Source organism: Elephas maximus, chromosome 6, assembly GCF_024166365.1.
Source record: "Elephas maximus indicus isolate mEleMax1 chromosome 6, mEleMax1 primary haplotype, whole genome shotgun sequence".
Taxonomy (NCBI): Eukaryota; Metazoa; Chordata; class Mammalia; order Proboscidea; family Elephantidae; genus Elephas; species Elephas maximus.
The window spans coordinates 81,337,186-81,363,484 of NC_064824.1; the positions used below are offsets into that span (position 1 = coordinate 81,337,186).

At 35.8% G+C, this 26,299-nt stretch overlaps 1 protein-coding gene across 1 annotated transcript in view; it reads right to left on the bottom strand.

Moving 5' to 3' along the window:
* Window positions 1-26,299, bottom strand: part of NCKAP1 (NCK associated protein 1) — a 110,287-nt gene that overhangs the window by 61,171 nt on the left and 22,817 nt on the right. Inside the window, exons 3-10 of the mRNA XM_049887600.1 lie at window positions 14,049-14,141; window positions 13,520-13,576; window positions 12,688-12,830; window positions 12,512-12,602; window positions 10,561-10,698; window positions 9,710-9,758; window positions 5,436-5,592; window positions 2,890-2,946 (exon numbers count right to left, since the gene is read on the bottom strand). Of these exons, the coding sequence (XP_049743557.1) occupies window positions 2,890-2,946; window positions 5,436-5,592; window positions 9,710-9,758; window positions 10,561-10,698; window positions 12,512-12,602; window positions 12,688-12,830; window positions 13,520-13,576; window positions 14,049-14,141 (785 nt within the window). The remainder of the gene's footprint in view (window positions 1-2,889; window positions 2,947-5,435; window positions 5,593-9,709; window positions 9,759-10,560; window positions 10,699-12,511; window positions 12,603-12,687; window positions 12,831-13,519; window positions 13,577-14,048; window positions 14,142-26,299) is intronic.

The following is a 26,299-nucleotide window of genomic DNA, read 5'->3' on the forward strand; positions in this document are numbered from 1 at the left end:
GTAAGTTAATAAGTATCTGATTATCTGTTTCCATATTTACTAAGTATATTCCTATTGGTTTTGGATTCCTATTAAATATATAAAACTGACTGAACAAGCGCTATGGAGCCCTGGTGGAGCAGTGGTCAAGAGCTCAGCTGCTAACCAAAAGGTCGGCAGTTCAAATTTGCCAGCTGCTCCTTGGAAACCTGCAAGGCAGTTCTACTCAGTCCTTCAGGGTCCCTATGAATCAGCATAGACTCAACGGCAATGGGTTTGAAGGGTTAACAAGAGCTATATTCAATAAAGATACTGGGATGAGAGCTACTTGGAGCTCTTGTTCGAAACTGAAAGATGGGGAAAAGGACAACCATAATTATTCATGTACTAGATTTTTTTAAAATACAAATTAGGAAGAACTTATTCTCACATATTAACAGAGAAAGGAAAAACATAAAATGTTCTAAGTATTCCAACTCCTCACACTATGCAAAATACATATTGCTCCAAGTAATTTTTAAAATTTAGAAAAGCGCATAAAATAATAGTCACATATCTATGATACATGTGCTAAAACCCCAAGCATAAGGAATATACCACACCAGAAATACAGCTGTAACACAGGAGATTAACACCTGTGTGACCTTAGGTTGTACCTCTTTCAGTTTCAGCTTCTATCCCTATCAAACAGGGATGATGGCACCTGTCTCAAAAGATATATATACCTTTCATGATGCCTAGTACCAAGCCAAACCCAACCCAGTGCCGTCGAGTGATTCTGACTCACAGCGACCCTATAGGACAGAGTAGAACCGTCCCACAGTTTCCAAGGAGCGGCTGGTGAATTTGAACTGCTGACCCTTTGATTAGCAGTCGTAGCACTTAACCACTACACCACCAGGGTTTCCACTAGTATACGGTACTTCTAATATACGTTAATTTGTAGTCAAGCTCGTTTTATTTTATAATAATAAAACCATCTAGTATTATTTCTTAGAGTAGACAAATATCTTTTTGGCTATTTTACTTCACAGGGCTGTCCATGGTACATTAAAAGCATGAGAAAATGTCTATAAAATACATACACCTTTATAGCACATGGCAGTAAGTTACAGGAATTACTATCGCTTACTATTTATTATTATTCTACATGATAAATACAATAAGGGGAATAAAAATGTCTCAATTCTTAAAGATCTTTATAAAAGATAGGTATGGCACCACACATATCCCTACAATACAGTTTATCCCAAGAAGGGATGATTACATTTATTTCTGAAGGTCAAGAAAGAAATTCTAACACACTCCAAAGTAGGTTATTTGTACGAGATAATAATTCTTTAATAATAAAAGCAGACTATAGGACATAAAATACTTGTGAAGAGGCTGCTTCTTAGCACAAGTAGATATATGAGACTAAATGGGCAGCTCTTGTCTAGAGATGAGATAAGAAAGCAGAAAGGGACAGGAGCTCGTTCAATGGACAAGCGAAATCTACAGTGGAAAGGTGGGGTGTGCTGTCGCATTATAGGGAGAGCAACTAGGGTCACATAACAATGTGTGTATAAATTTTTGTATGAGAAACCAACGTGAACTGTAAACTTTCATTTAAAGCACAACTAAAAATGAAATTCTTCAGCAGCAAGGCCACAGAATCAAAAAAAAAAGCATTTCTTAGAACAGGAAAAAAAAAAAAAATTAAGAACCCCAATGGCTAACTACAGAAACAGACATAAAAAATATACAAAGCTGGGACTGGATCAGCTATTTCCCATTAATTTCTGAATCTACAAACTGTATTTCAGGACATATACTCCCTTGACTGAAGAATTAACGATTCTTAGCCAGAAAAGATCTGATTAGAGTTATGTAGGAAAGCAGCATAGCCTTGTGGCTTTGGAAGCAGATGAGTTTTCATTTGAATCCAAGCCTCCTTGTTTAGTAGCTGTGAAAGTTACTTAATCTCCCTGAAGCTCAATTTTCGTTTCTGTAAAATGGGGATAACACTAACACCTATTTCACTGGGCTGTTGTGAAGATTAAGAAGTGAGCCAATGCACAATGGTATCCAACCACTTATGAGCAAATGCCTAATGAAGTCCAACCTTCATCTTAAAAAAAGAATAATAAAAGCATAAATACTTGATTCAGTAAAAAAAAAAAAGTATGAATAATGATAGAGTACAGACAGTACTGAATAAAGAAGGATTAAACTCCCAATATAGGTTTAAATTTCCAATATCCATTCTGTAGCCTAAAGACAAATTCTAAAAGTTTCTGTGGTTTTACATTTCCATCTATGGCAATGATGCTTGTTTTCTCTCTGCCTTATAGAAATACTGAAAAGTCGTTGAAAGATCTTAAGTACACTAGGTTCCAATTTTCATTATCTATTATATATTTACCAATACATTTATATTTACCAATACATGAAACTAAAATTTGGGAAAAGGATAAAGTTACCATACTTAAAAAAGTAAATACTACCTAGCACAACAACAACAAAAAACCTAGTGAAAAATTAAAAAAAAAGTAAATACTATTTGGGAGATTGTATGAATATATCAATTTCCATAAAATAGCTAAAAAAAAAATCAGCACAGTTTGCAAAATATTGGGACGGGGAGCATAGTGGTAGTCACAGACTTAAATGATACCTAAAAGTCCTTTGTATAGTACTTATCTAGAGAATTTTAGCAGCACTTCAAAGATATTTAAAATCTTTCTGCACTAATTCCAAGACTACAAATATTGAGGTTATACACCTATTATGTCTCATTGATTGAGAGTCTCCCTTTTCTACTTTCTCATCTTGCATACTATTAATCTATACTCATTTCAACAAAATAATGCTTTAAGAAAGGAATTCTTCTTGATTAAAAGTATTAGATAAAATAACACAATAACTTACGCATGCGACACAGCTGCCTCCTTGCATTCTCTTATGTCATTAATACGTTTATTATAGCTATGTACAAAAATAAATAAAAAGCAGAACCATGTTAATCTTAATTTGATCAATAACCATCAAAATGAGTTAGTCAAATACTAAATCAATAGAAAATGACTTATTATCAACAAGAAAAACTGGTCCTCAATCTTAAATACATGGAAGAAATCTACCCCCATTCCTTCTTAGCATCTTAAGTGCTCAGTCAATCCTTCCTATAAAAATAAATCTCACATTATACTAAATTAACAGTAAATTTAAACGTCACAATACAGATTTTTATTTTTTAAAATCCTACCTCTTTAAGCCTAATAAACCCAGTGCCATCGTGTCGATAGAGACATTAATATTATACTTTTGATGCAATTTCTAAAAATCTGAAGTGCTTACAAAGCTATCACTTCTGACTTTTTATCAAAGCTATCTCATAAACACAGAAAAGCTTCTGAAAGGACATGAATCAATGATTAACAGTCACAACCTTTGTTTCAGTGTGGGATATGGTGGTGGAAAAAATGGGGGCAGAGAAGCATTCACCTACTTTAAATCATCTTAAGAGATTGAATTGTAGGTAATTTTTACCCTCCGTTTTGCCACGTGTTTTTCAAATTAAGAAACATTTAATTAAAAGAAACAGAAAACCAACTTAAAATCAATCCACTGAAAGGTGCCATCCAAAAAATAAATTCTAATAAATGTGTTAATTTCATGAATACTAAGACACAAAAATTTAAAAAACTCCTACAGTGTTAAACTAGCTTCCTGACAACCTGGCTCGAATAAAATGAACTAAAACTGCTAAATTAAGTCCTCTAATATTTATGTGTTCTTTGAGCAAATATCAGAAATATAATAATTCTGTAATCACTGGCCTCTGTATGGTCTGACTTGTAATTACTACGATAAACAACATCTTATATTGGCTTTGTCACGTACAATTTAATCAAAAATCAAAATCCTCAACATTAAATACAGAGATTTTTAAATGATAAACTTATCACTAAATAAACAGCAAAATGACGGTTGGTTTCATGCAGCTAGTAAGCTTACTTGCACCATACATAACATAAACGCACCCAATATACAGACTATCTGCTTTTAAATGTTTGCATACATTTAAGTATGATTCCACAGACAGGATGTCAGTATCCTAAGGCATTATACAAGTCTTCATGATTTTCAATCTGAATCAATTAGAAAATGACAAAGCCCATCCAACATAAGTTACTTCAGAGTTCTCTATCATCTTAAAATAGGGCTGAAAAGTACAGAGGGCACTGTTTCTCATATTATGAGTCACCAACCACCTGTATGAGGGTATCAGAATCACCTGTGAGGACAGACTTCAGAATAGTGGTCACATGAGAAAGGGAGTGGGGTCAACAGTAGTGACTAGAAAGAGGCACAAGAGAATTTTCTGGGGATGATGGAAATGTTCTCTATCTTGACCTAGGTGGTGGTCAGACAGAAGTATCAACATGCATAGCCATAGAGCTGTATGTCTAAGACTTCTTAATTTTTTTTGTTTATAAATATTACCTCAATAAAGTACAAGAAGAGTAAAGGGCAGATTCTTTTAACTTCTCCAAGATACAGATATTGTAGAAGTGGTACCCAGTTAACTTGCATTTTAATTCTCATCCCAGGATAATTCTTACGTACACTAAAACTTGAGACCAGTTGGCTTAATTTGTCAGTGCTAGACACATCTTTATTTTTTAATAATTAAGAGAGGCTTTACTTTGTCCCAATTTTAGTTGGACATTACCGAACTGGGTGTGGAATAAATGCAGGCAAATTTCATTTTCATCTGATGTTAGCAAGCCCAATGTAATGTATTCAGTACTTTCAGGTATGGGGGATCTAGGACATTTTGATTTTCCTAGTTTCAAAAGATTTAAAAATAGCTATCAAGTCTGATCTCAACTTGGCTTTTAGATACTGGCTACAGAACCCCAAGTGAAGTGAAATGCAGGTATTAAAAATTTCAAGTACACTTAAATTTCAGAGAATTACCTGCTTTATAGGGAATGAATATAAATGAATCAGTTGAAATAACTCCTATCATAATTTGTTCTGTGCAGTGCCTGGCTTCTGTAACTATTTTAATTATTCTAATGAAGTATTTCTATTGACTAATACACTTTACAAATATACTCTATTACAGAATAGTACTTCTAAAAATTTTAAAACTCTAAAATGTATATGGTGCTTTTAGTAATATTTATGTCTAAACCCACATATGATATACAAAAGAGGACCCATCTTCACTCTCCTAAAATACAAACTTGGAAAAGGCAGGAACACTAGATGTTTTAACTTGTGAGGTTACATGTAAAAATGATTACTACCATATCAGGATTACTGCTAACTACCTGTGACAACCAGTAAGTTGGTAGAGGCTGTATTTTGCATGATGTGACCACTCTCTGTCTCCAAACCTTTAATAAAGATAATCCACTTACCACCCCTCTCCAAAAAAGGCAAAGTAATTTAAAACACCATACCCTCGTATGTTTACAAATAAGTCTTCTGCAGCTTTGTGAATGTGGAAAACTTCATCTCGAAAGAGAGAGAGGCAAGAGCTACTTTGCAGAGCTAGCTTCCAAAGATTCAGTGCTGTAGCATCAGTATTTAGGATCCCATGGCACAAAATAAAGCCGACTTTAAGTAAAAAGAAAAGTAAATACAAATGTATTACTTTCAAAGTTCTTTCAGCTATAGGGTAAATTTTCAAAAAGACAGAACCTAATCACTAAATTGAGATTTTAAAGTTAATAAAACATATCCAAGATAGTAACAATGTTTTTCCATTCTCAGTCATAATATTATGTATTCTGCAAAATCTGTTCTTTGAATTCATGCTTGTAAAAAGGAAGAAAAAAAAGTCACTTCTGGGTTTTAAGGAAAATTTTAATAAATGAGCAAAATACATTTTCAGGAATATTCATAAAGTTGTATCAAACCAGAGGGCCAGGAAGTACTAATACGGTAGCTGTAATAACTGAAAAATAAAGCTAATCTACTTCAAGTCACCAGAAGAAAGAAGGTAATAATAGCATCTCACATCTCCATAGCATTTTTGTAGTTTACTAATCTTTTCACATATATTATCTCACATGCTTATCCTGTATAGGAGACAGGTCAGGTGCTATCCTCATAGAGTCGAAGCAATGAAGACTCACTGACTTACCCAAAGTTATGCTGTTAAAGTATCAGAGCTAGGATTTAGCCCCATGTGTTAAAAAAAAAAAAAAAAAAAAAAAAAATTTTTTTAATTTAACCTTAAAGTTCAATATTCTTTCAATATATTATGTTGCTCTCTATCATATGAATTCTAAATTCCCCTTTTATCTTTTATTTATCTAATTTGGAAATCCTACACAAATATATAATCCTATTTATGCTTGTTCATGTCCTATGTAAGCCTATATACTAGGGTATAAGACTTTTTATCTATCTTTCACTCATTCAACATTTACCCAGTGCCTACCATATACCATATACACGGTATTGTGTTGGGCTAGTTACAAGTCAGTCCTATTTTCTGTGGGGGTTTCCCTATAACTCTCAATAGTCACCCGATCTTTGAACTCCGGAATCATACTACACTATACCTATACTACTATTTTGACACTTAAACAATCACTTGCCATTTATCTTTTTATTCTCAGCTCAACCTTCCTTTAAAAGAGCCACTATAAAAGTAAATTCCTTAAGTAAGCATCTAGTGTGTAGACATACACACAAAAGTACATTTAACTTCCTGAACTCCTTAAAATATATGAAAGTATTTTTCATACAACATGGTCCCTAAAAGCAAGCCAATTATTTGATCTGCTAAGGAACCAAAGAAATCTGTTTGAATCACTTTAAACCAATCTGTACAAATTCTAGAAGAAAAACTATATTGCATTTGTGGCAACAGGATAATATACATCAAACCATGTATTCTGTTCTATATGGATATTTAAAGAATCGTCGAGAAATTTTGTTTATAAAAGATCTTTGTCTTATGTATTGACTATTTTAGGAAACCCTGGTGGCATAGTGGTTAAGTGCTACAGCTGCTAACCAAAGGGTCGGCCGTTCAAATCCACCAGGTGCTCCTTGGAAACTCCATGGGGCAGTTTTACTCTGTCCTGTAGGGTCGCTATGAGTCAGAATCGACTCGACGGCACTGGGTTTGGTTTTTTTATTGGCTATTTACCCTAATCTCCTGAGTAAAACGTGATTTTACTTAATGTCTTATACCTCCTTGTACACTTATTTTTACAAACTACTTGCTACTGATAATAAGAGGTTTCTCTGAAAGTTTTATGAGTTAAAGTATACTCATTTGTTTTAAATAAAATGCCCAAGTCTAGGGGGGTGGTTTGGTCATACAACTAAATATCATGCTCCTTTCCCTAACAAATTCAATGAAATGACAGAGGGGGGGAAAAGTCATAAAAATGTTGGAAAACAAGATAAAAGACCAATGTTATTGTTGTTGCCATGTGTCATCAAGTTGGATCCAACTCACAGTGACCCTGTAGAGATCTAATAGTAAATAAGAACACTGGGGAAAAACTTTGAAGATAGAAAGCAGATAAAACTGGGTTGTCAGGGACAAAAAAAGACAGGAAATAGTAATCCAAAACTTCAGAGATAAAAAAAGATCTTTCCCAAGGAGTAGCCCAAGTTCAACCAATAGAGCAAGAATAGGCCCTGAAAAAAGCATCAGGATAATGAATGTTAAAACTGCAGCATTCCACCCCCAGACACCCTTACAGCTCAGTAATGAAGTCACTCCTCAGGCTCACCTGTAAGCCAAAGATTAGACAGGCTCATAAAACAAAATGAGACTAAATGGGCACATCAGCCCAGGGGCAAGGACGAGAAGGCAGGAGGGGACAGGAAAGCTGGTAATGGGGAGTAGAGACGGACTGGAGGGTGCTGACATGGTGTGAGGCTGGCAACCAATGTCACAAAACAATGTGTGTGTTAACTGTTCAATGAGAAACTAGTTTGCTCTGTAAATCTTCATCTAAAGTACAAAAAAAAAAAAACAACAAAAAAACGCAGCATTCCAAATAGTTGGGCTCTCAACAATTCTAGGCCCTAAATAAGTCTAGGCCCCAGGCTAGAACCTAGAGCAGTGGTTCTCGGCCTTTAGCTTGCATCAGAGTCATCTGGAGAGCTTATTGAATCAGGCTCCTGGGCTCCATCCAGAGTTTCTCATTCAGTGTGTCTTGGGTGGGGCTGGAGACTCTGCATATCTAAGAAGTTCCCAGTAGATGCTGATGATGCTGTTCTGGGACCAGACTTTGAGGACAGGGAATCTAGAGCCAAGCTCTAAAGAAAGTTGGCTATCCACTGTGGAAAGGTACTAGTGTGGGCAGTGGTGTCAAAAAGAGAAATGTAAAGTTTGAGGTAACTTCTAACCTCTGTATCAGGTCTACAGGGCTCAAATACATTAAACGTAGCAAAACTCAGAGCAAACCTTCCTTACTTTGCCAGTTGTGGTGACCTCTAATCTGTCTGCCTTCTCCACCTCTATGTATCCTCCATTATGGAAGCCTGCCTGCTGACCTACTCCCTCTGGTCCTTACACAAAGCCCTCGCATTAGCCTTCCATTGAAGGTAAAGACTAAGAAGAAACTGTCCTCTGTAATTCCAGAGACCACTCGCATTAGCTAACTTTAGTAATCATCCCAACTATTCAGGCTTACATAAGTTTAGACAACCAAGGATCAACACACATTTGCGGAAAATCAATACTTTGAACACTGTTTTTTAATCAACAAAGCATGAAATGCTTACTATTATAAATCTCATCAATGTAAAAAATAATATTACTAATAAAATGAGTAAGGGCAGACTTACTCATATTAACAACAGGGCTACTCAAAATTCTAATCTACACAGAAACTGAAGTATATTCAGAAACTTGCATAGAAATTTGACAATGATTTCTGACTAGAAATCTAATAATGATCTAACTATTGGATTATAAGGAATCTAATAATTTAAAATATGGGCTTTTATTTTCTATATCTTTATTACTTCATTTTCCTGGAAATTCTAGTAATTCATTTACATTGCATTTTCCAGAATTATCAATTCATAAAGCATTAAAAGAGAAAAACTGGTCCTTCGCCAGTTTGAACAAAACACTATAATAAAAAGTCAACATATACTATTCTAAAGAGCTACAAGAACAGTAACAAAAACACTGTCCAAAATTACTGCCTTCTGGAAGCGGCCCTTAGGTAGAAAGAATTTAACTATTTTATAGCAATTTTCATTCTATACATTCTATATTATACCTGTGTGTTTTGTTTTTTTTAATATATATACGTCTATTTCCCCAGTTTGTGGGATTCTTGGGAACAGAAATTAATAATTTTATCCCCTATGCACTGCCAAACATGTGTCATTTATTGTACGTCCTGAAGTAAATTAAAATCAAAAAACCTTTAGTGAATAAATGCAATATGAAAAATCATTTTAAAAAAAATTTAGTTTTGATGGTTATGTTGAGGGGCAATATAATGTAGACTTGGGGTTAGAGTTCTTATCTTTGTCATTACTAGCTATATTGCCTAAGCTTTGGTTTCCTCATCTATATAAAACAGAGTATCTAACCTGACAGGGTCAACATAAAGCCTGAGTGAGGTAATGCACATAGATGGCTTACCACAGTGTTTGGCACAGAGATAATACATATTACCAGTTATTTTTCTCTAACATGTAAACCTGAGAGGTAATCTCAAAACTGACTAATTTTATTACTTACAGATAATCCATTTTTCCATTGCATCCAAAGAGAGATATTCACAAGGCATCTTAAAAAGAGAAAATACAAAAAGTTGTGGTTAAAAAACACTCAAAAAAATATTCCATATTGTCGATCTCCTCTCTTCCTCCTGAGAATTTTTCTACTCAATTCTTGGCCTTCACAATAAATCTAAAAAGTTGAACAAGAGTTTTATAATCTCTATTTAAACTTTCAGCTGATAAAGGACAGAGAGCTGTACCCCTTTCACATTTGTGAACCCTCAAACTGCCCTTTAAAAAATACTGTTGCTAAATTGTTGTATAATCTACTAAACAGCAACTTTTAATCTTCCCTAGCCTATTTGAGAGTTTGCAGTACTCCAAAAATAAAATCTTAGTGAAGTTAAAAATAATTTATGGAGATGGATGTTCACTGTCTGACCCAAATCAGTAACTATGTATATGTATTTTGCATACGCACAACATCTAGTTTCAAACACACAGAGGAGAGATTAGAAAGAAATACAACAGAATATTAATAATAATTTTTTCTAGCTAGTAAGATTTCGGGTGATTTCTTTTTCTTCTTTATATTTTTTGCATTTTTTAAATTTTCTACCATGACAGGATAAAACAAACTTTTAAACTTACAACACATACACACATACTATTAATTACATCAACTCAGCATCAGTTTTTGTTTAGTATAGAAATAAAAAATAAAACAATATGATTTAACTAATGAGCATTTTACAAAAAAATTCACTGGTAAGTTACAGAAAAAATTTTAATGGCGCTGCTTTACTAGTATTTTAAAACAATAAATCAACTTTAGTATTTCCACTCAAAAAAGGCAAAACATAACCATACCGTGTCTGATTGTGCAGGATTAAGCATTGTACTGGGTGCACTGATGAGACTCAGTAACTGGGCATTTCTCCACTGGTCAGCTGAAAGATTCCTTCGAGGATATACCATCTGAAGAGAAATTAGTGCATCTGAAAGAGACTAATTAAAATAGGAAAAGAAAAGCTGAAAAATATATTTTTTTCTTTTCTACTTAAATTTCATCTATAGTTGTGAGTAGCCACCACCTGTCCCATCTGTCAGTGGAGCCCTGTATGTTTTAGCAGTGCTTTCAGACTAAGACAGACCAGGAAGAAAGGCCTGGTGATCTACTGAGAATCAGTCAATGAAAGCCAGATAGATCACAAAAGTCTGATCCACAACTGATCATGAAAATAAAGAAGGATTGGGCATTTCATCTCACTGTGTATGGGATCGCCATGAGTCAGGAGCCGACTTCACAGCAGCCAACAATAACAAGTGCTGTGAGTTTCCACCGTACCATCACAAGACAACAGAGACTAATTACAACTGTGCTCCATAACATCTGAGTGGGGTACCAGCTGCTCCTCCTCTAGATTTTTACCCCCCCCCCATTTCATAAAATCTACATGAATTCCACATTCCTGAGCAAGAGATCAGCTTAGGAAATCACACTACTCTTATAAACATTAAAATGTCTGGCAATCTTGGGACCTTTATTTAAAAAGGGATAGGGGACCTAGTGTCATCCTTTTGTGTAACATAAATTTCTACTCTGATAGTTCTCATTGAAAGGAAAAGGCTCTAGGGTTATTTAGGGCTGTGTTCATAGATCTCAACATGTTTCGTATTTCTCCACAGAATGCCTTATAAAAATAATCCATTATATTCTAACTTAATAAATTACTTAACTTCTATTTGCCAATTGTTCTTTTCATTACACCTTTACCATCAAAGTATTTAATGTTCCATCCCATCTGTTTCTTGCCTAACTTCGTAACTGTCTTTTGCTATTCATTCCTGCTTCCTAAAAACTTAGTGCAGAAGCAATTCTTTAATCTAGCTGCACATAAATTGCCAGGGAGCACATTTAAAATACAGAATCCAGGGCTCCACCTGAAACTTCATGAATCGGAACCTCTGAGGGTGGAACCCATGGATCTATACTTTTATTAAGCTCTACCAAGTGATTCTGACTAAAAATATGTTTTTAAAACTATATTAAATTGAGTTTTAACAAATTTTAGTAAACACATGATAGCCTTTCTATCAATACTCTGAAATATCACGGAACATCAGCAAAATCAAGATTAGGAAATAACTAACTGGTCTAATTCAAATGAACAATTCTTCTCATTGTGCTAATAACTGTGGAGAGCTTAAAAAGGAGAGCCAACGGCCTTTAAGAAAATTTTCATTCCCTAAGAGGGGAATGAATCAAATTTGAAATGACTAAATAAAAACAAGGCCATACTTTACTAGGAAAGATCAGACATGGATCAAGAAAGGAAATAGGATAGAAGTGGGGAAGACAATTCTAGGTGGGGAAATAGCATTACCAAAATCAGAAAGACAGGAGATGACTATGCTATGCTGAGTACATCCTGATACTTTCTGATACTTCTATCTATGCTTTAGATTTTTTACTTCAAAATTGATCCCACCTACTAGCCCCTTTCCAACCAATGATCCAACCAACTATAAAACATAAAAACTCTACAAATGTGTGGATATAATACAGATATACAAAGAAATTAAGTTGGAAGAGTATCTCGAGAATTTTCATTGTATTAAAATTGAAGGAAAGTTCTTGGTGTTAACCGTATGTCAAGAAAAAGCATAGATTCATACAAAATACTGTATTACTTTAAAAAAATCTAACTCTTAGCACAGCTTCCAGCATCATAGCAACACACAAGCTACCACAGGACAACCACCTGACAGAGGGTGGTCGCATATGCCAATTAATGTACATCTAAACACCTGTACCCACCTTGCTATGGGGTACAAATTCTTCCATCATCTTCTTTAAAGGGTTTTCATAATCTACAATCATTTGGCCAAGGCGTGGGTATTCTCTGTCACTTAAAATAGACATATCAAATTTCACTGAGTTATAAGCCATCAAATTGAGAATTTTAGAAAGATTTTTATAACGCAGGTCCCTACCTTGCTCCATGGGTCATTTCATGAGCATAGTTGTATAATCCAATGATTGCCTTCCTTTCTTCAATTCGAGATAGCAGTATCATTAGTGTTGTATAGGTTATGATCAGATCTAAGTAGTTCTTAGTTAAATCAAAGTTTACAGTCTAGGGGACAAAAAATTAAGTTTAACTCCTTGCTTATTGCGCAAACTTTTAAACACATACAAAATATCCATGGCAGCTAATGAAAGCTAAAAATTTTCTATAGTTATTTTATCTCCATTTCTAAAATTCTAAGTTTTGTGTTTGTGACATATTTTACAGATGAAAAAGAACTTGTGATTACCTCATTCAAACTAGTTAGTTTAAAAGGACAACCAAAACAGAATAAGAAATACTTGTGCCAATCCCATCAGGTAAGAAAAAGGACCATTTAAAAAAAATAGTTCACCATTATATCAATGGATTTAAGCATTTGTCACCTTAAATCGATGGAAATGCTTTTCACTTTGACTTCCTACATTAAGAAATTTCTTCCTAGGAAATATTCTATCAAGTACACCTTTTACAGAGAAAAATACTACCCACTTAATTTTTAAAATTGGGCATACTGAAATTAACAATTACTTTGCAGTATGTACAAGACTTAAAATCAGTGACATTCTAAGAAACAAGAGAAAATATATAACTCCTTACATTAAAAAAAAAAAAAAAAAGCAACAAAACAAGCCAGATTAACAATGCTAAAACTTTATATACTTGTACTATAAACTTTCTCTAAAAGAAAAGCATTCAGTCACCTTAGTTCTACTGGAAACAGGAGAATTGGGATTTTTTCCAACAATGATACTTACGATATCAAAGAATACTTGGCAAACATCAATCGTATTCAGCAATTCACAAACATGGTCCTGAAAACAAAACCTCATTTTAATCTTTTACTTATATAAATAATGTTAAATTCAGAAAAGCACTTAAATAAAATATATATTAAATTTATTTTCTATGACACTGATGAGGAGTGAGCTTCTTGGCTCAAGTAGACACATGAGACTATGTGGACAGCTCCTGTCTGGAGGTGAGATGAGAAGGCAGAGGGGGACAGGAGCTGGTGGAATGGACACGGGGAATATATGGTGGAGAGGAGGCGTGTGCTGTCACTTTAGGGGGAGAGCAGCTAGCAGTACACAGCAAGGTATGTATAAGTTTTTATATGAGAGACTGACTTGATTTGTAAATTTTCCCTTAAAGCACAATAAAAAAAAATTTTATTTTCTGCAAGAATTCCAATTTTATTTTCAACAAATGACTAAGCAATTTATACAATTAACAAATACTAAATCTACCTGTGAAGGGTTACATTTTGTATGTTAAAATACATACCTTAAATTCCATAACATCTACAAATGTGAAGTAATATAATGCCAGATTTTTCAGAATTTCTGACTTTTCTTTCTGTAGTTGAGCAAGCTGTTGCTGTAAAAACAAAATTATTATGTATTGTTCATTGAACACAAAACATTTAATTTACTACAAACGATCTTCTTTTATGATTGCTATATGGAAGCACAAGCTTTAAGAATATTTCTGGATGATTCAGGCTCTTTTTTAAAAAAACCAAAATACTCGAGACAGCAACTGCTTATTGTGATCAGCAACTGACAGTGTGAGGCTATAAAACGAATCAAAAACCAAAATACTGAGAGACACAGCAACTGCTAACAGTGATCAGCAACTGACAGTGTGAGGCTATAAAACGAATCAAAGCAGATTAGTACCAAATTGCACTACTATTAAGGAAAACTAGAAAATGTTAGGAAAAAAACAATTATCAAATGAACTCATTAAAAAAAAAACAAGACATGAGCATGATCACATTACTAGAAATATGAGAAAAGAAGGTGAAAAACATTACAACTTACACTACAAAAAACAATATGCTTTATAAATTTGGAACTTACCAAAAAGAACATCCAGGCAAAGCCACGTTACGCATGCAAAATAAAATGTAGATACAAACATAAAATACAGTAACGGTTCCCTGACCAATCCACAAAACACAATAATCTATTAAACGAAAGTGAAAACCAAAAAAAAAAAAAAATGAGAAAGAAGCAAAAACTAGAGTTAAGACACTGGTAAACAAAGGAAAGAGAGAAATATGAATACAAAAGACAAATATTATTTAAACCAACTACATTATGAAATATATAAAAGCCCTAATTTTTCTTTTTAAATCAACTGTTAATATAATTTCTTAAAGAATCCACCCTTATTAATATAGTAATACCCTGTATCACAAGACTACCAGACTCCCAATAAGCCATCTAGATAGAACCTTTATGCTCTTGAGTATAGTCTGCAGAACAGCAGCTTCCACATCACCTAGGAAAAGCACAATCTCAGGACCACCCTAGACATAATGAATCAGAATTTACTTTCAACAAGGTGATTCAAATGAACATCAGTCATCTGAAAAGCACTTATTTTAGAACACAAGAACTAGAAAACATAGGAATTGGTTTCAAAGTATCAAACTTGCTATCAAAGCCCACACAATTTTGGCCCTCATCTAGTTCCTATACTTAATTAACACAGGAAGGTTAGGATAAGGAGGTGTCTAAATACAATCATACTGAACAATCATGATAAGCAGAAAAGTAACAACAGTGAGTCTAACATCAGGGGACGATTCAAAACAGCTATAAAAAGCCAATTAAGAACAGCAAGCACAGCAGTCTGGTAGACCAAATACTACAGGGTAAACCACCCTAAATACTGCAGTCCCTGAAGACATTTAAAGAGGTCTGGAAAACATTTGTAAATGAAATCTTATTGCTACTCTCCCTAAAAGCCACACAAATTAAGGTGTATACTTGTAGTGATGTGTGATTGTTTCCAGCTTCATCTATAAAAGAAATACTCTATTTTAGACAATATATCTGTTTCAAAACAATTCTATGTTTTATACACACTTTTACGTCCCTAGGTGGTACAAATGGTTTGTGTTTCACTGCTAACCTAAAGGTTGGTGCTTCAAACCCACACAGCTGTGCCATGGAAGAAAAGGTCTAGCAACTTGCTTTCATTAAGATAACAGCCAAGAAAACTCTCTGGAGCAGTTCTACTCTGTAATACATGGGGTTATCGCGAGTTGGAACCCACTAAATGGCAACTAACAAGAATATACATATTTTTAATCATTACCCCTCCCCAAAACATTAAGTATTTATTTAAGAGATGATCCTATTTCCTCAGATTACACTATCTGTGCCTTGTTCAACATTAAACTAAGTTTATGACTGATGTTTCAGTCCTTTTCCTACTTTTCAGTTGTACTTTAAACGCAAGTTTTCAAATACAACACTTTGACAGTACACTCAACAATAGGATCAAAAGCAGGATAACAGAGTTGCTAGTAAGTTTAAAAAAAAGGATCTAGGATCTGACTGGGTCAGTCTTCCCCAGTGAACCTACTACTCTCCTTGTTTGCCAACTTCTTCAAGAACATGAGGTAAATAGGTCAACCAGCCGGACATACAGTAAAATCTGAAGCAAATAAAATCATCATGTGTATGGGGATGTGGGATAATCAGCTTTAAAAAGGTGACCTATGTCCTGGTTTGCTCAGGATAGTCCCAATTTATGCCAGCCATCCTAGGGTAATTATTAATTAATAGTGCCCCTTTCAGCTTCAGTGTCGTACTATGGACGTAAATGGCACCTGGTCGCCATACTTTTCTAGGCCTTAATGATCTTTTAGTACAAACCCTCATGTTAAATATTAAGAACCTAATGTTCTCAGAGCTTAAAAGAAACTTCCCATATCCAAATCCCACTGTTCATAAATCATTCTGTTTAAATGTTAACCCCATTTTCAAGAAAGCATCCCTGACTGATGCTTTTTCCTTAAATGCACATATCCCTCCTCCAAATGGGCATAATTTGCATGCCTTTCTTAACAGCACCTATCACTTTCTACCTCGTATCACAGGTGTCTCCAACACTGTAAGGCAGTGTACTAGACTCGATTTTTCAATCTCCACAGCCCATATGATACAGCTCTGCACATAAAGAAGTATCTATTTAAACATCTATCAAATGAGTGATTATAATGATAAACCTAAAAAACCTAAAAGACCTTTAAATGTGTCAGACAACACGTTTTGGTAGGCGATGCTAGAAAACCTACCTCTTGTTGTGCAACCATGGTTAAGGGCCTTCACATCTCAGAGTCTAATACTCTCATCAAAATGAAAGCTGATGTGGATAGTTACCCAAAATGATGTACATAAGAATATCTACCAGCGTCTGACACCCAGAAGCTGCTCATTAAATGTTAGGTGAGTAATAAAGGAGGCACATAAAACATTCCAAAGCAATCAGAAAGTATTAACTTCAGGTTCAACATCCAGAACATGGTTCTCCTAGTTCCTCACGTCTTTGTTTTACATAAAATGTTTCAGATAAAATGCAGGAAATGGTTTAATAACAACACAGATCAATAATAAATTGTTTGATGTTACACAGCAAAACATTAGAAAAGTACTGTTTTGAGAAAAATTGATTCTATTCACTAATACAAGCAGTTCCTAGGTTACAGATCCGTTCCTAAATGAGTCTTTTTAAGAATGTGTAGGTTAAGCAAGGAAACCCTGGTGGTGTAGTGGTTAAGTGCTACAGCTGCTAACCAAAAAAGGTAGGCAGTTCAAATCTACCAGGCGCTCCTTGGAAACTCTATGGGGCAGTTCTACTCTGTCCTATAGGGTCGCTATGAGTTGGAATTGACTCGACAGAGGGAAACCCTGGTGGCGTAGTGGTTAAGTGCTATGGCTGCCAACCAAAGGGTCGGCAGTTCGAATCCGCCAGGCGCTCCTTGGAAACTCTATGGGGCAGTTCTACTCTGTCCTACAGGGTCCCTATGAGTCGGAATCAACTCGGCGGCACTGGGTTTGGTTTTGGTTTTTGGTTTTAGTACAACAAAAGGTCAAAGTCTTTTCAATGATTTACAAGCTGCACATGCAGGGAGTGAAGGAGATTGTGATAAAGAATTTCTTGGTTCAATCTTTCAAAGTGAGAGCAAATTTACATAACATTAAAGGACAAGTTGTCAACTGTTGGTAACCTGGGGACTTGCTGTACTTTCAAAATACATTCATGTAACACACAGATTAATTATATTAGTGAAATATCTACACAATGCTTTCATCAAGTATTTGTAATATCAACACTGAAGTTAAAGGTGCAAAAATGAAAATAAACACAATAAACATTACCATGCAGATCACAAAATAAGATTGTATCTTTGCACTGAAAAATTTGGGCAATTAATCTTTGTTTAATTAAGATGCATTTTTCATACAAAAGTAAGTATCTAAAAAATTGATTGAGCAGTGGGATGCAGACCTCAAATTCTCGTATAAAGACCAGACTTAATGGTCTGACTGAGACTAGAAGGACCCTAGAGGTCATGGTCCCCAGACCTTCTGTTGGCCCAAGACAGGAACCATTCTGAAAGCCAACTCTTCAGACAGGGATTGGACTGGACTATGGGATAGAAAATGATACTGGTGAGGAGTGAGCTTCTTGGATCAAGTAGACACATGAGACTATGTGGGCAGCTCCTGTCTGGAGAGGAGATGAGAGGGCAGAGGGGGTCAGAAGCTGGCCGAATGGACATGAAAATAGAGAGTGGAGGGAAGGGGTGTGCTGTCTCATTAGATGGAGAGCATCTAGGAGTATACAGCAAGTTGTATATAAATTTTTGTATGAGACTGACTTGATTCGTAAACTTTCCTTAAAGCACAATAAAAATTAAAAAAAAAAATTCACATTTAGTGTATACTAGTTTTCATTCTTTTAAAGCAAAAATATTGGCAAATTACTCTAAGAAATCAATACCTAACAAAGCTAACCCACTTATTTTCAATACAAAGGAATATAGCTACAGTTTATCTATTTCAACTACTACCTTCTCTCATCATCAAAACTGCTTAAGCACAATACATTGTTTCTTAATCTAAATTATGCTAGTATTTTGTTTCTTTGAAAAGACAATCAAATGCAGACACTAGGTTTCAAGCAAAGTGTTGTTCAATTTCTTAGTATATTCTAATCCAGAATTTTTTAAATAATAGTACCGAGAGTATTTGGGTAAATTCATTTTAAGTAACCATCCCAGCTACCACCCTAGTCATCAGCTCTCACCTGGACTATAATGGTATCCTCCTAATTGGTCCCTGTATCCTCCACTCTTGCCTCTTCAGTCTATTCTCCACATAGCACCAGGAAAGTGGGCATTTTAAGATACCACGTTACCTTGCAAAAATGACTCCAATGATGGTTATGCAAGATGTTAACACTGGATGAAGAGTATATGGGAAATCTCTGTACTATTTTAGTACGTTTTCTGTTAAGTCTAATTATCATTTCAAAATAAGCAGTTCTTAAAAATTCCAGTGGTTTCCCATCACAATTAGAAACACAAAGTCCTTACCGTGGCTCAGAGTAAAAACTAAATGGGACCCCCATCTACCTCTCAGACCTTATCTCCTTTCATGCTCTTCTGGTCTCAGTCATTGTCACGTTGCTCTTCCTGTTGTGTTCCTCAGATTCACCAAGCTTACTGCCACCTTAAAGGCTTTGCACTTGCATGTATCTGGGATGCTCTTTGTCATTTGTTAGCATAGCTCACTCCCTCACCTCATTTCTCTTTGGAGGGGCCTTTGTTGATCACCCTTATCTAAAATGATCTCCCCACCTCCATCACTCGCTAATCCTTTATACGATTTATATTTCTTCCAACCACTTATCTCCAAATGATACAGATGATTTAATCATCTTAGTTGTCTAATGTCCCAACTTGAAATTAAATTCGATGAAGGCAAGGAGTCTCTCTTATTTCCTGTTGTATCACCAGCTTCAAGAATACTGGCACACAGTAGGTACACTATAAATGATCCTCAAGTTTATCAACATAAAAGTCACAAAGAGAGATCTCAATTTTCTTTTTAGGAAGTTCTCAATTTTAAAATTGCACTACTGATTATGAGTGAATGCAGTTCCAGGTAGCAACTCATGTCTCAAATGAATTTATGTATCTTAACACATACAGAGCGGTAATTTAATCCCTTGAACGAATCACCAAAGTTGGGCAAAATATTTCATTACAGAGGAGCTGGCTGTCTCAGGGGGAGGGCAACTAGGAGTATATAGCAAGGTGTATATAAATTTATGTATGAGAAACTGACTTTATTTGTAAACTTTCACTTAAAGCACAATAAAAGTTAAAAAAAAAAATTCATTACATCCTTCCAGGACCCTCCCCCCGCCCTCCCCCCCAAAAAACGACCCATTGCCACAGAGTTGATTCCAACTCATAGCGACCCTATAGGACAGAGTAGAACTGCCCCATAGAGTTTCCAAGGAATGCCTCGTGGATGTGAACAGTGGACCTTCTGGTTAGCAGTGGTAGCACTTAACCACTATACCATCAGGGTTTCCCCTTCCAAGACAGGAAAACATAAAAGAGGGAAACAAGAAGACACTAAAGAGAATGACATATCCATATCCAATATAAGCAAATCTCCTCAGATGACATGGAAATCCAAATTAACACAAAGATTAATCACTTTAAAAAAAGGATCACGGAATTCCAAATTCCTTTGTAGGACTTTCCTTTTAGCAGATACAAAATGATTCCACTGACAGTCAACTATTTTAGAAATGTATTTTTCTGAGCAAAGGGTAGCGAATAAATTTTAGGGAAAGTTACCTTAACACCAACCTAGTAAAGAAGTGTTGACCCAAAAACCCACTGCTGTCGAGTCAATTCCAACTCACAGCAACCATATAGAATACAGCAGTACTGCCCCATAGGGTTTCCAAGGCTATAAATCCTTCCGGAAGCAGACTGCCACATCTTTCTTCCCACAGTGTTGCGTGGGTTCCAACCGCCACACTTTTGGTTAACAGCTAAGCGCTTTAACCACTGCGCCATCAGGACTACTAAACAGGTGTTACTAGGTGTTAGGGTGTGTTACTAAATTTAATCCTTATAACCACTTCTTTTTGAGATATGGAAACAGAACATAAGGTCAGATGCCAATCCAGATCAGATTTCCAAGCTAAAGCACCTCTTCAATATGTTTCAACATTCAAGTTGCCTTACAATGACATAAAAGTAGTTTAAGGACAGGCAAAGCTAAAGCTATGGCTTCTTTTCAGAAAACACCTGTACTTAATTATAGTCTCATCAAATTCACAGACTTCTAAGAACTCCTCTAAATCAACCCTTTATTTTATGTATCAAGAAGTAATTTTTTCCAGGTTACATTGCTAATTATCAGTTTAAATTAATTCTAAAAAGCAAAGAAGAGTTTTATATTTTAAAGCACTGAAGGCAAAATAATAATAATTTAAAGGTTATGCCCAGGCCTCTTTACAATATGACTTTATTGCTCCTCTGAGCAAAAATTGGAGTCTATTTTCCCATCCTTAGAATTGGGGCTTGCCTTGTGACTTGCTTTAACCAACAGAAAGCACAAGTGACACTGTATCACTTTTATGGCCTGGGATTAATTAAAGAGGCCCTGCAGCTTCTGATTCTGCCCTCTTGGAACAATGCCCTGAGGGCCATGCTGTGAAGCTTGGTATAAAATATGATGTGGACAGACAGGTTCAGCACCCCCGCTGTCCTAGCAAGGCCCATCTCCCAGCCAACCCACCAGCTGAATGAAGCTGTGACACAGAGTCCAGGTAAGACCAGCAGTGGAATTGCCACAGAATCACAAGAACAATAAGTTGTTGCTGTTTTAAGCCAATAAGTTTTGGGGTGTTGTCTGTTATGCATAATAGATAACTGAAACAAAGAGTAACATAAACTTCCAGAATATAAATTAAAATTATGTCTATTTTACCACCTGAGCATATTACTCTACCTCAGCTAAAAATCTTGGAAATTTAAGATTTCTGGTCTTGGATGGTCAGATAAAGTGAGCTGATAAAACTAATTTTATCATCAGTACTAGGAAATCATTAATTATGTGCCCTATTAATAGTGGGTTGGTCAGGTGTAACAGCTGGTCCTTGTGATCATACACATACCACTTTACTGCTCTGCTGCTTCCTCCAGTAGCATCTTAACTTGCTCAGGGTAATTGGCCAAAGTCCTTACTGTCTAGAAAGCTCTACTATGATCTGCCTATCCATACAATCACTCTGACCTCATCTCCTACCACTGTCCCCCTCTCACTCTATTTCAGTCATAATGTCCGCCTTCCTATTCTCTGAACATGTCAGGAATGCTCCCACCTCAGAGCCTTTGTAGCTGCTGCTCCCTCAGCACAAAAGATCCTCCCCCCAGGTTGCCTCACTCCCTCATATCTTTGAATCTGTGCCCCAATGTCGCCTTCTCAGCAAGTCCCTCTCTGATCATCTTATGTAAATTAGCATCTCCGGCCATCACTCTTATTCATTTACCCTGCTTTGTTGTTCTTCCTAGAACTCATCTTTATCTGGTATTACATTTTTATTTGCTTATTGTCTTTCTCTGTTCAGCAGAAAGTAAGATGTATAAAAGCTGGGACTTTGTTCACTATTTGTTTGCTTATTCCCCCCATCCCAGAATACTAACTAGCTCACAGAAGGCACTCAATACATTTATTAAATAAATAAATAAATGAATGATAAGTAGAGAGTGCTATAGGAGCACATACATGTAGTACTTACTTAACCTAATTTGAAAGGGTTAAGAAAAGCTTCTCTGAAATGATCACATCTAAGTACAGAACTAAAACAAGTAGAAGTTAGCTTAGTAAAACAATTTGGGAGGGAAGGAGAGATGTTTCAGATAGCAAAAACAATATAAACAAAGGACCATAGGCAAAAGGAAGCATGGCCATTTGTGCCTTGAAAATGTACACAAACTCCCCCAAAATAAAACTCTATTAAAAAAAAGTAAATGTATTCTCCCTGTCCTCTAGGTTCTACCCTACAGTAGCCAGTGACAAGTAGCACAGCAGGGTATCCTGTATACCCTTTGGCCAAAGACTATTACACCATATTTAAAACATTCTCAGCCAAGACAAGAACTAGGAAGAAAAATAAAGGGTAATAAGTGTTTTGTAACATCTGTTGTTTATTCCATTGCAGCTTCTTTTGCTGTATTTTATTTTGGACCCTGGCAAATACTTTCCATCTGACTAAAGGTAGCTTTGGATCTGCCATGAAGAAAACAGTGTGAAAGGCACTCTAAACGTATCAGGCTAAAAGTCGTTAAAGCCGTCTTCAAAGAAATGGCCAAGGAAACAAAAAAGTTAAAGGTCAGCAGGTAATTAGGGATTGGTAATGCCCTCTGCTACTATGAGTGGCATAATAATCACCACTGCTGCCAAATGAATGACTAACAACTGAAAGGTAGTTGGAAAAGCTATGGCTAAAGACAAGAAACAACTTCAAGAAATTGGAAGAAAATGAAAAATGATTGTAGATGCCTGGGATGCACCTCCTTGGGGACTCTGCTATGAAACTGCAGAATAATGCTCACTGGCAGCCTCATTCCCAGGAAGTAGAAAGCATCCTTAAGTTAAAGAGGTTATGACTGTAGTTCAGTATGATTAGAATACATAGTGCGCAGGATTCGCAAAATGTTTGTGAAAGCAGAGGCAGTTACATATAGAGGATAGAAAGAAAGTATCGTAAAACAGATGTGTTTGGAATTCTAACAGCCCCCTTGAGAACATGACAAAACTGAAAAATACATTTGTATACAAATTCTATACACAATTTCAAGGGGTTCTCAAACTCTATAAAACTCAGTGTGATAACTCAAGCACGAACCCTTACACTGAGGACAATAAAGAGAAATATGTCCCAGGATGAAATCTATGCACTAGGCTTATGTAACCTGTCCAGACCAGAGCTAGAGGGGTTGAGGGTTACAGGAAAGTGGGTTCCAGAAAAAAATGGGCAACTCATACAAAGGTGATATGATTATTAAGCTAAGTTTAAGAACAGTATAAAGGCACATAACTGAAAGTCATGGCACAGCTATGAAACAAATTAAACTGTGACATAATTTCAAGGAATTGATAGAATTTAGGAAAAAAAAGACTTCATTTTGCTTTGATGCTTCTTGAAAGTCCAAAGTGTGACAATGGGATAAAGCAATGCAAGCCTACTACTCAGGTCTTTACCAGTTTTTAATTTTTAGAATCAGCATAAAATTCAAACTCAAGATACTTTATAATTACAGAACCAAAAGAAAGCATTAATAATTCTGACAACCTAAGAATAAAGGTATAAATGACCATGAATGAGAGTATAAAAATAAGGAAGTATATGATCTAAAGTAAAAAAAAAAAGTCAAGGATCTAAAAACATTAACAAAAAACCATCAAACACTGGGAAGATGGGAGAGGGTAAATAAGGTGCAAGAAAGTGTGTGAGTGAAATACTCATCTAATGCAGCAGCAAAGGTTTCACAGACATGGTCTAAAGTTGGCAAATGAAGATGTAAAGGAATGAGCATATTCCTTACAGTTAGGGAGGCATCCCCCACAGGGGCCGTTCAGTCAATTCCAACTCGTGTGGCAGAGCAGAACTGTGCTCCACAGGATTTCCAAAGATGATTTTTCAGAGTAGACAGCCAGACCTTTCTTCCGAGGGGTATCTGGGTAGACTCAAACCTGCAAGCTTTTGGTTAGCAGCTGAGCATGTTAACCATCTGTACCATCCAAATAACCGCTACCAAAAAACCAAACCCATTGCCGTCGAGTTGATTCTGACTCAGTGACCTCACAGGACAGAGCAGAACTGCCCTATAGGGTTTCCAATGAGCAGCTGGTGGATTTGAACTGCTGACCTTTTGGTCAGCAGCCAAGCTGTCAAACAGTACACCACCAAGGCTCCAAGTAACCCTTAGAATTACTAAAACAGAAGTTCCCTCTGAGGAATATGACTGGAGTGGGAAAGAGTAGGATAGGAGATACTTGTTTTTCATCCTAAATTCTTCTGAACTACTTGGTTTTTTTTTTTTACCATTTACTCATATTATTTTTGTAAAAATTAAAAATAAAATTTAAGCCAGTTTAGGTAGGTCATTAGCGCTCATGCAACTCCCTGCCAGACTTATTTCCATCTTCTAATCAGGGATTCATTGTTTTATTCTGTTTGTTACAAACTAGAATTAAAGAATTTTATATATGGAAGAGACAGTAACAACTGAATATTGCACTATATATTTTTAAGAGAGTACTGAAAATTCAGTTAGTTCTCAATGAATTCAGACAAAGTTTAATTGGCCAAAACCAAGAATTCCTTTAAGTTTTCATTAGTGTCTTATTACATAGACATATTTACTCACAATGAAATGTACTGTCACAGCTCTCCATCACATTATTTTACCTTAAGATGATTCCTTTTAAAACCAAAGTATTATTTGTTGCCCTACTACATCCCAGTCAATAGGGATTCAAAGATGAGTGCACGGTCCAGGGAATACAGACATGTGAGTTACCCCAGAAAGAAATTAGTTTTTGTTTTGTTCTGCTTCCTCTCGTAGAGGCTGGGGGGAGGGGAGGAGGCAGAGGGCAACTGGAGGAGAGACTAGGAGACATGAGAATCAAAGTGTTTGGATATCATAGAATTTGTTCAAACAAGAGATATAGACCTGCAGGGGACTAATTAAAAAGGCACAGTGATAAAATTGATAAGCCCTAAAAGGTCAGCTTGATGTTTTATGAAAGTCAAAGAGGACCCTGAAGGTTTTGGTTTAGATAACAAAATAGATGGCGACGGCTCAAGGCAGGCAACACAGAAGAGAAACAAAATGGAAGATGATCATATATTCAATGCTGGATACAAAGTGTGCTGTTTAGCTTTGTGACACTGTTCAAAGGGTAGCTTGATTCAGATGGAGAGCACAGAAGACAGAAGATAACGTATCACTTATTTGAAGTCAAGTAAGTAAATGCTGTCATAAAGGAAAAGTATACTGCAAAAAAAAAAATTCATTTAAGAATACCCACTTCTAAAAAAAAAAAAACAAAAAAAACCCCACATTTAAAGGGAACCCGCTGCCATGACTTGACCAGAAGAAAAGCCAGTGTAGTAGACCAATAAAAAGAACAGAGGTAATATAAATAACAGCTTGTGTTTTTTTGAGCTCACTATTTATTACACACTATTTTTTTTTTTTTTTATCATACACTATGCTACGTGCATGGAGCCCTGCTGGCGGAGTGGATAGGCTGCTAACCAAAAGGTTGGCAGTTCGAATCCACCAGGCACTCCTTGGAAACCCTATGGGGCAGTTCTACTCTGTCACTGGGTTTCTGGGTTACTCTGTCCTACTGGGTCACTATGAGTCAGATCTGACTTGACAGCGAAGGGTTTGGTTTTCGTTTGGATAGATTACAATTAGGGGAATGAGAACAATGAGGCTTTGGATGTTAATTGATTTACCCAAAACCATTCAGCTAATAATTGGAAATACCAGAACTCAAATTCTGGTTTACTGACTCTGAAGTCCATCTCTTAACCACTGTGCTACTATCATAATGGAAGCCAAAACAAGATAAGCAATGTTCTTTTAAAGACTGGATAGAAAGGAGGAAGTTTCCTTACCCTTTACT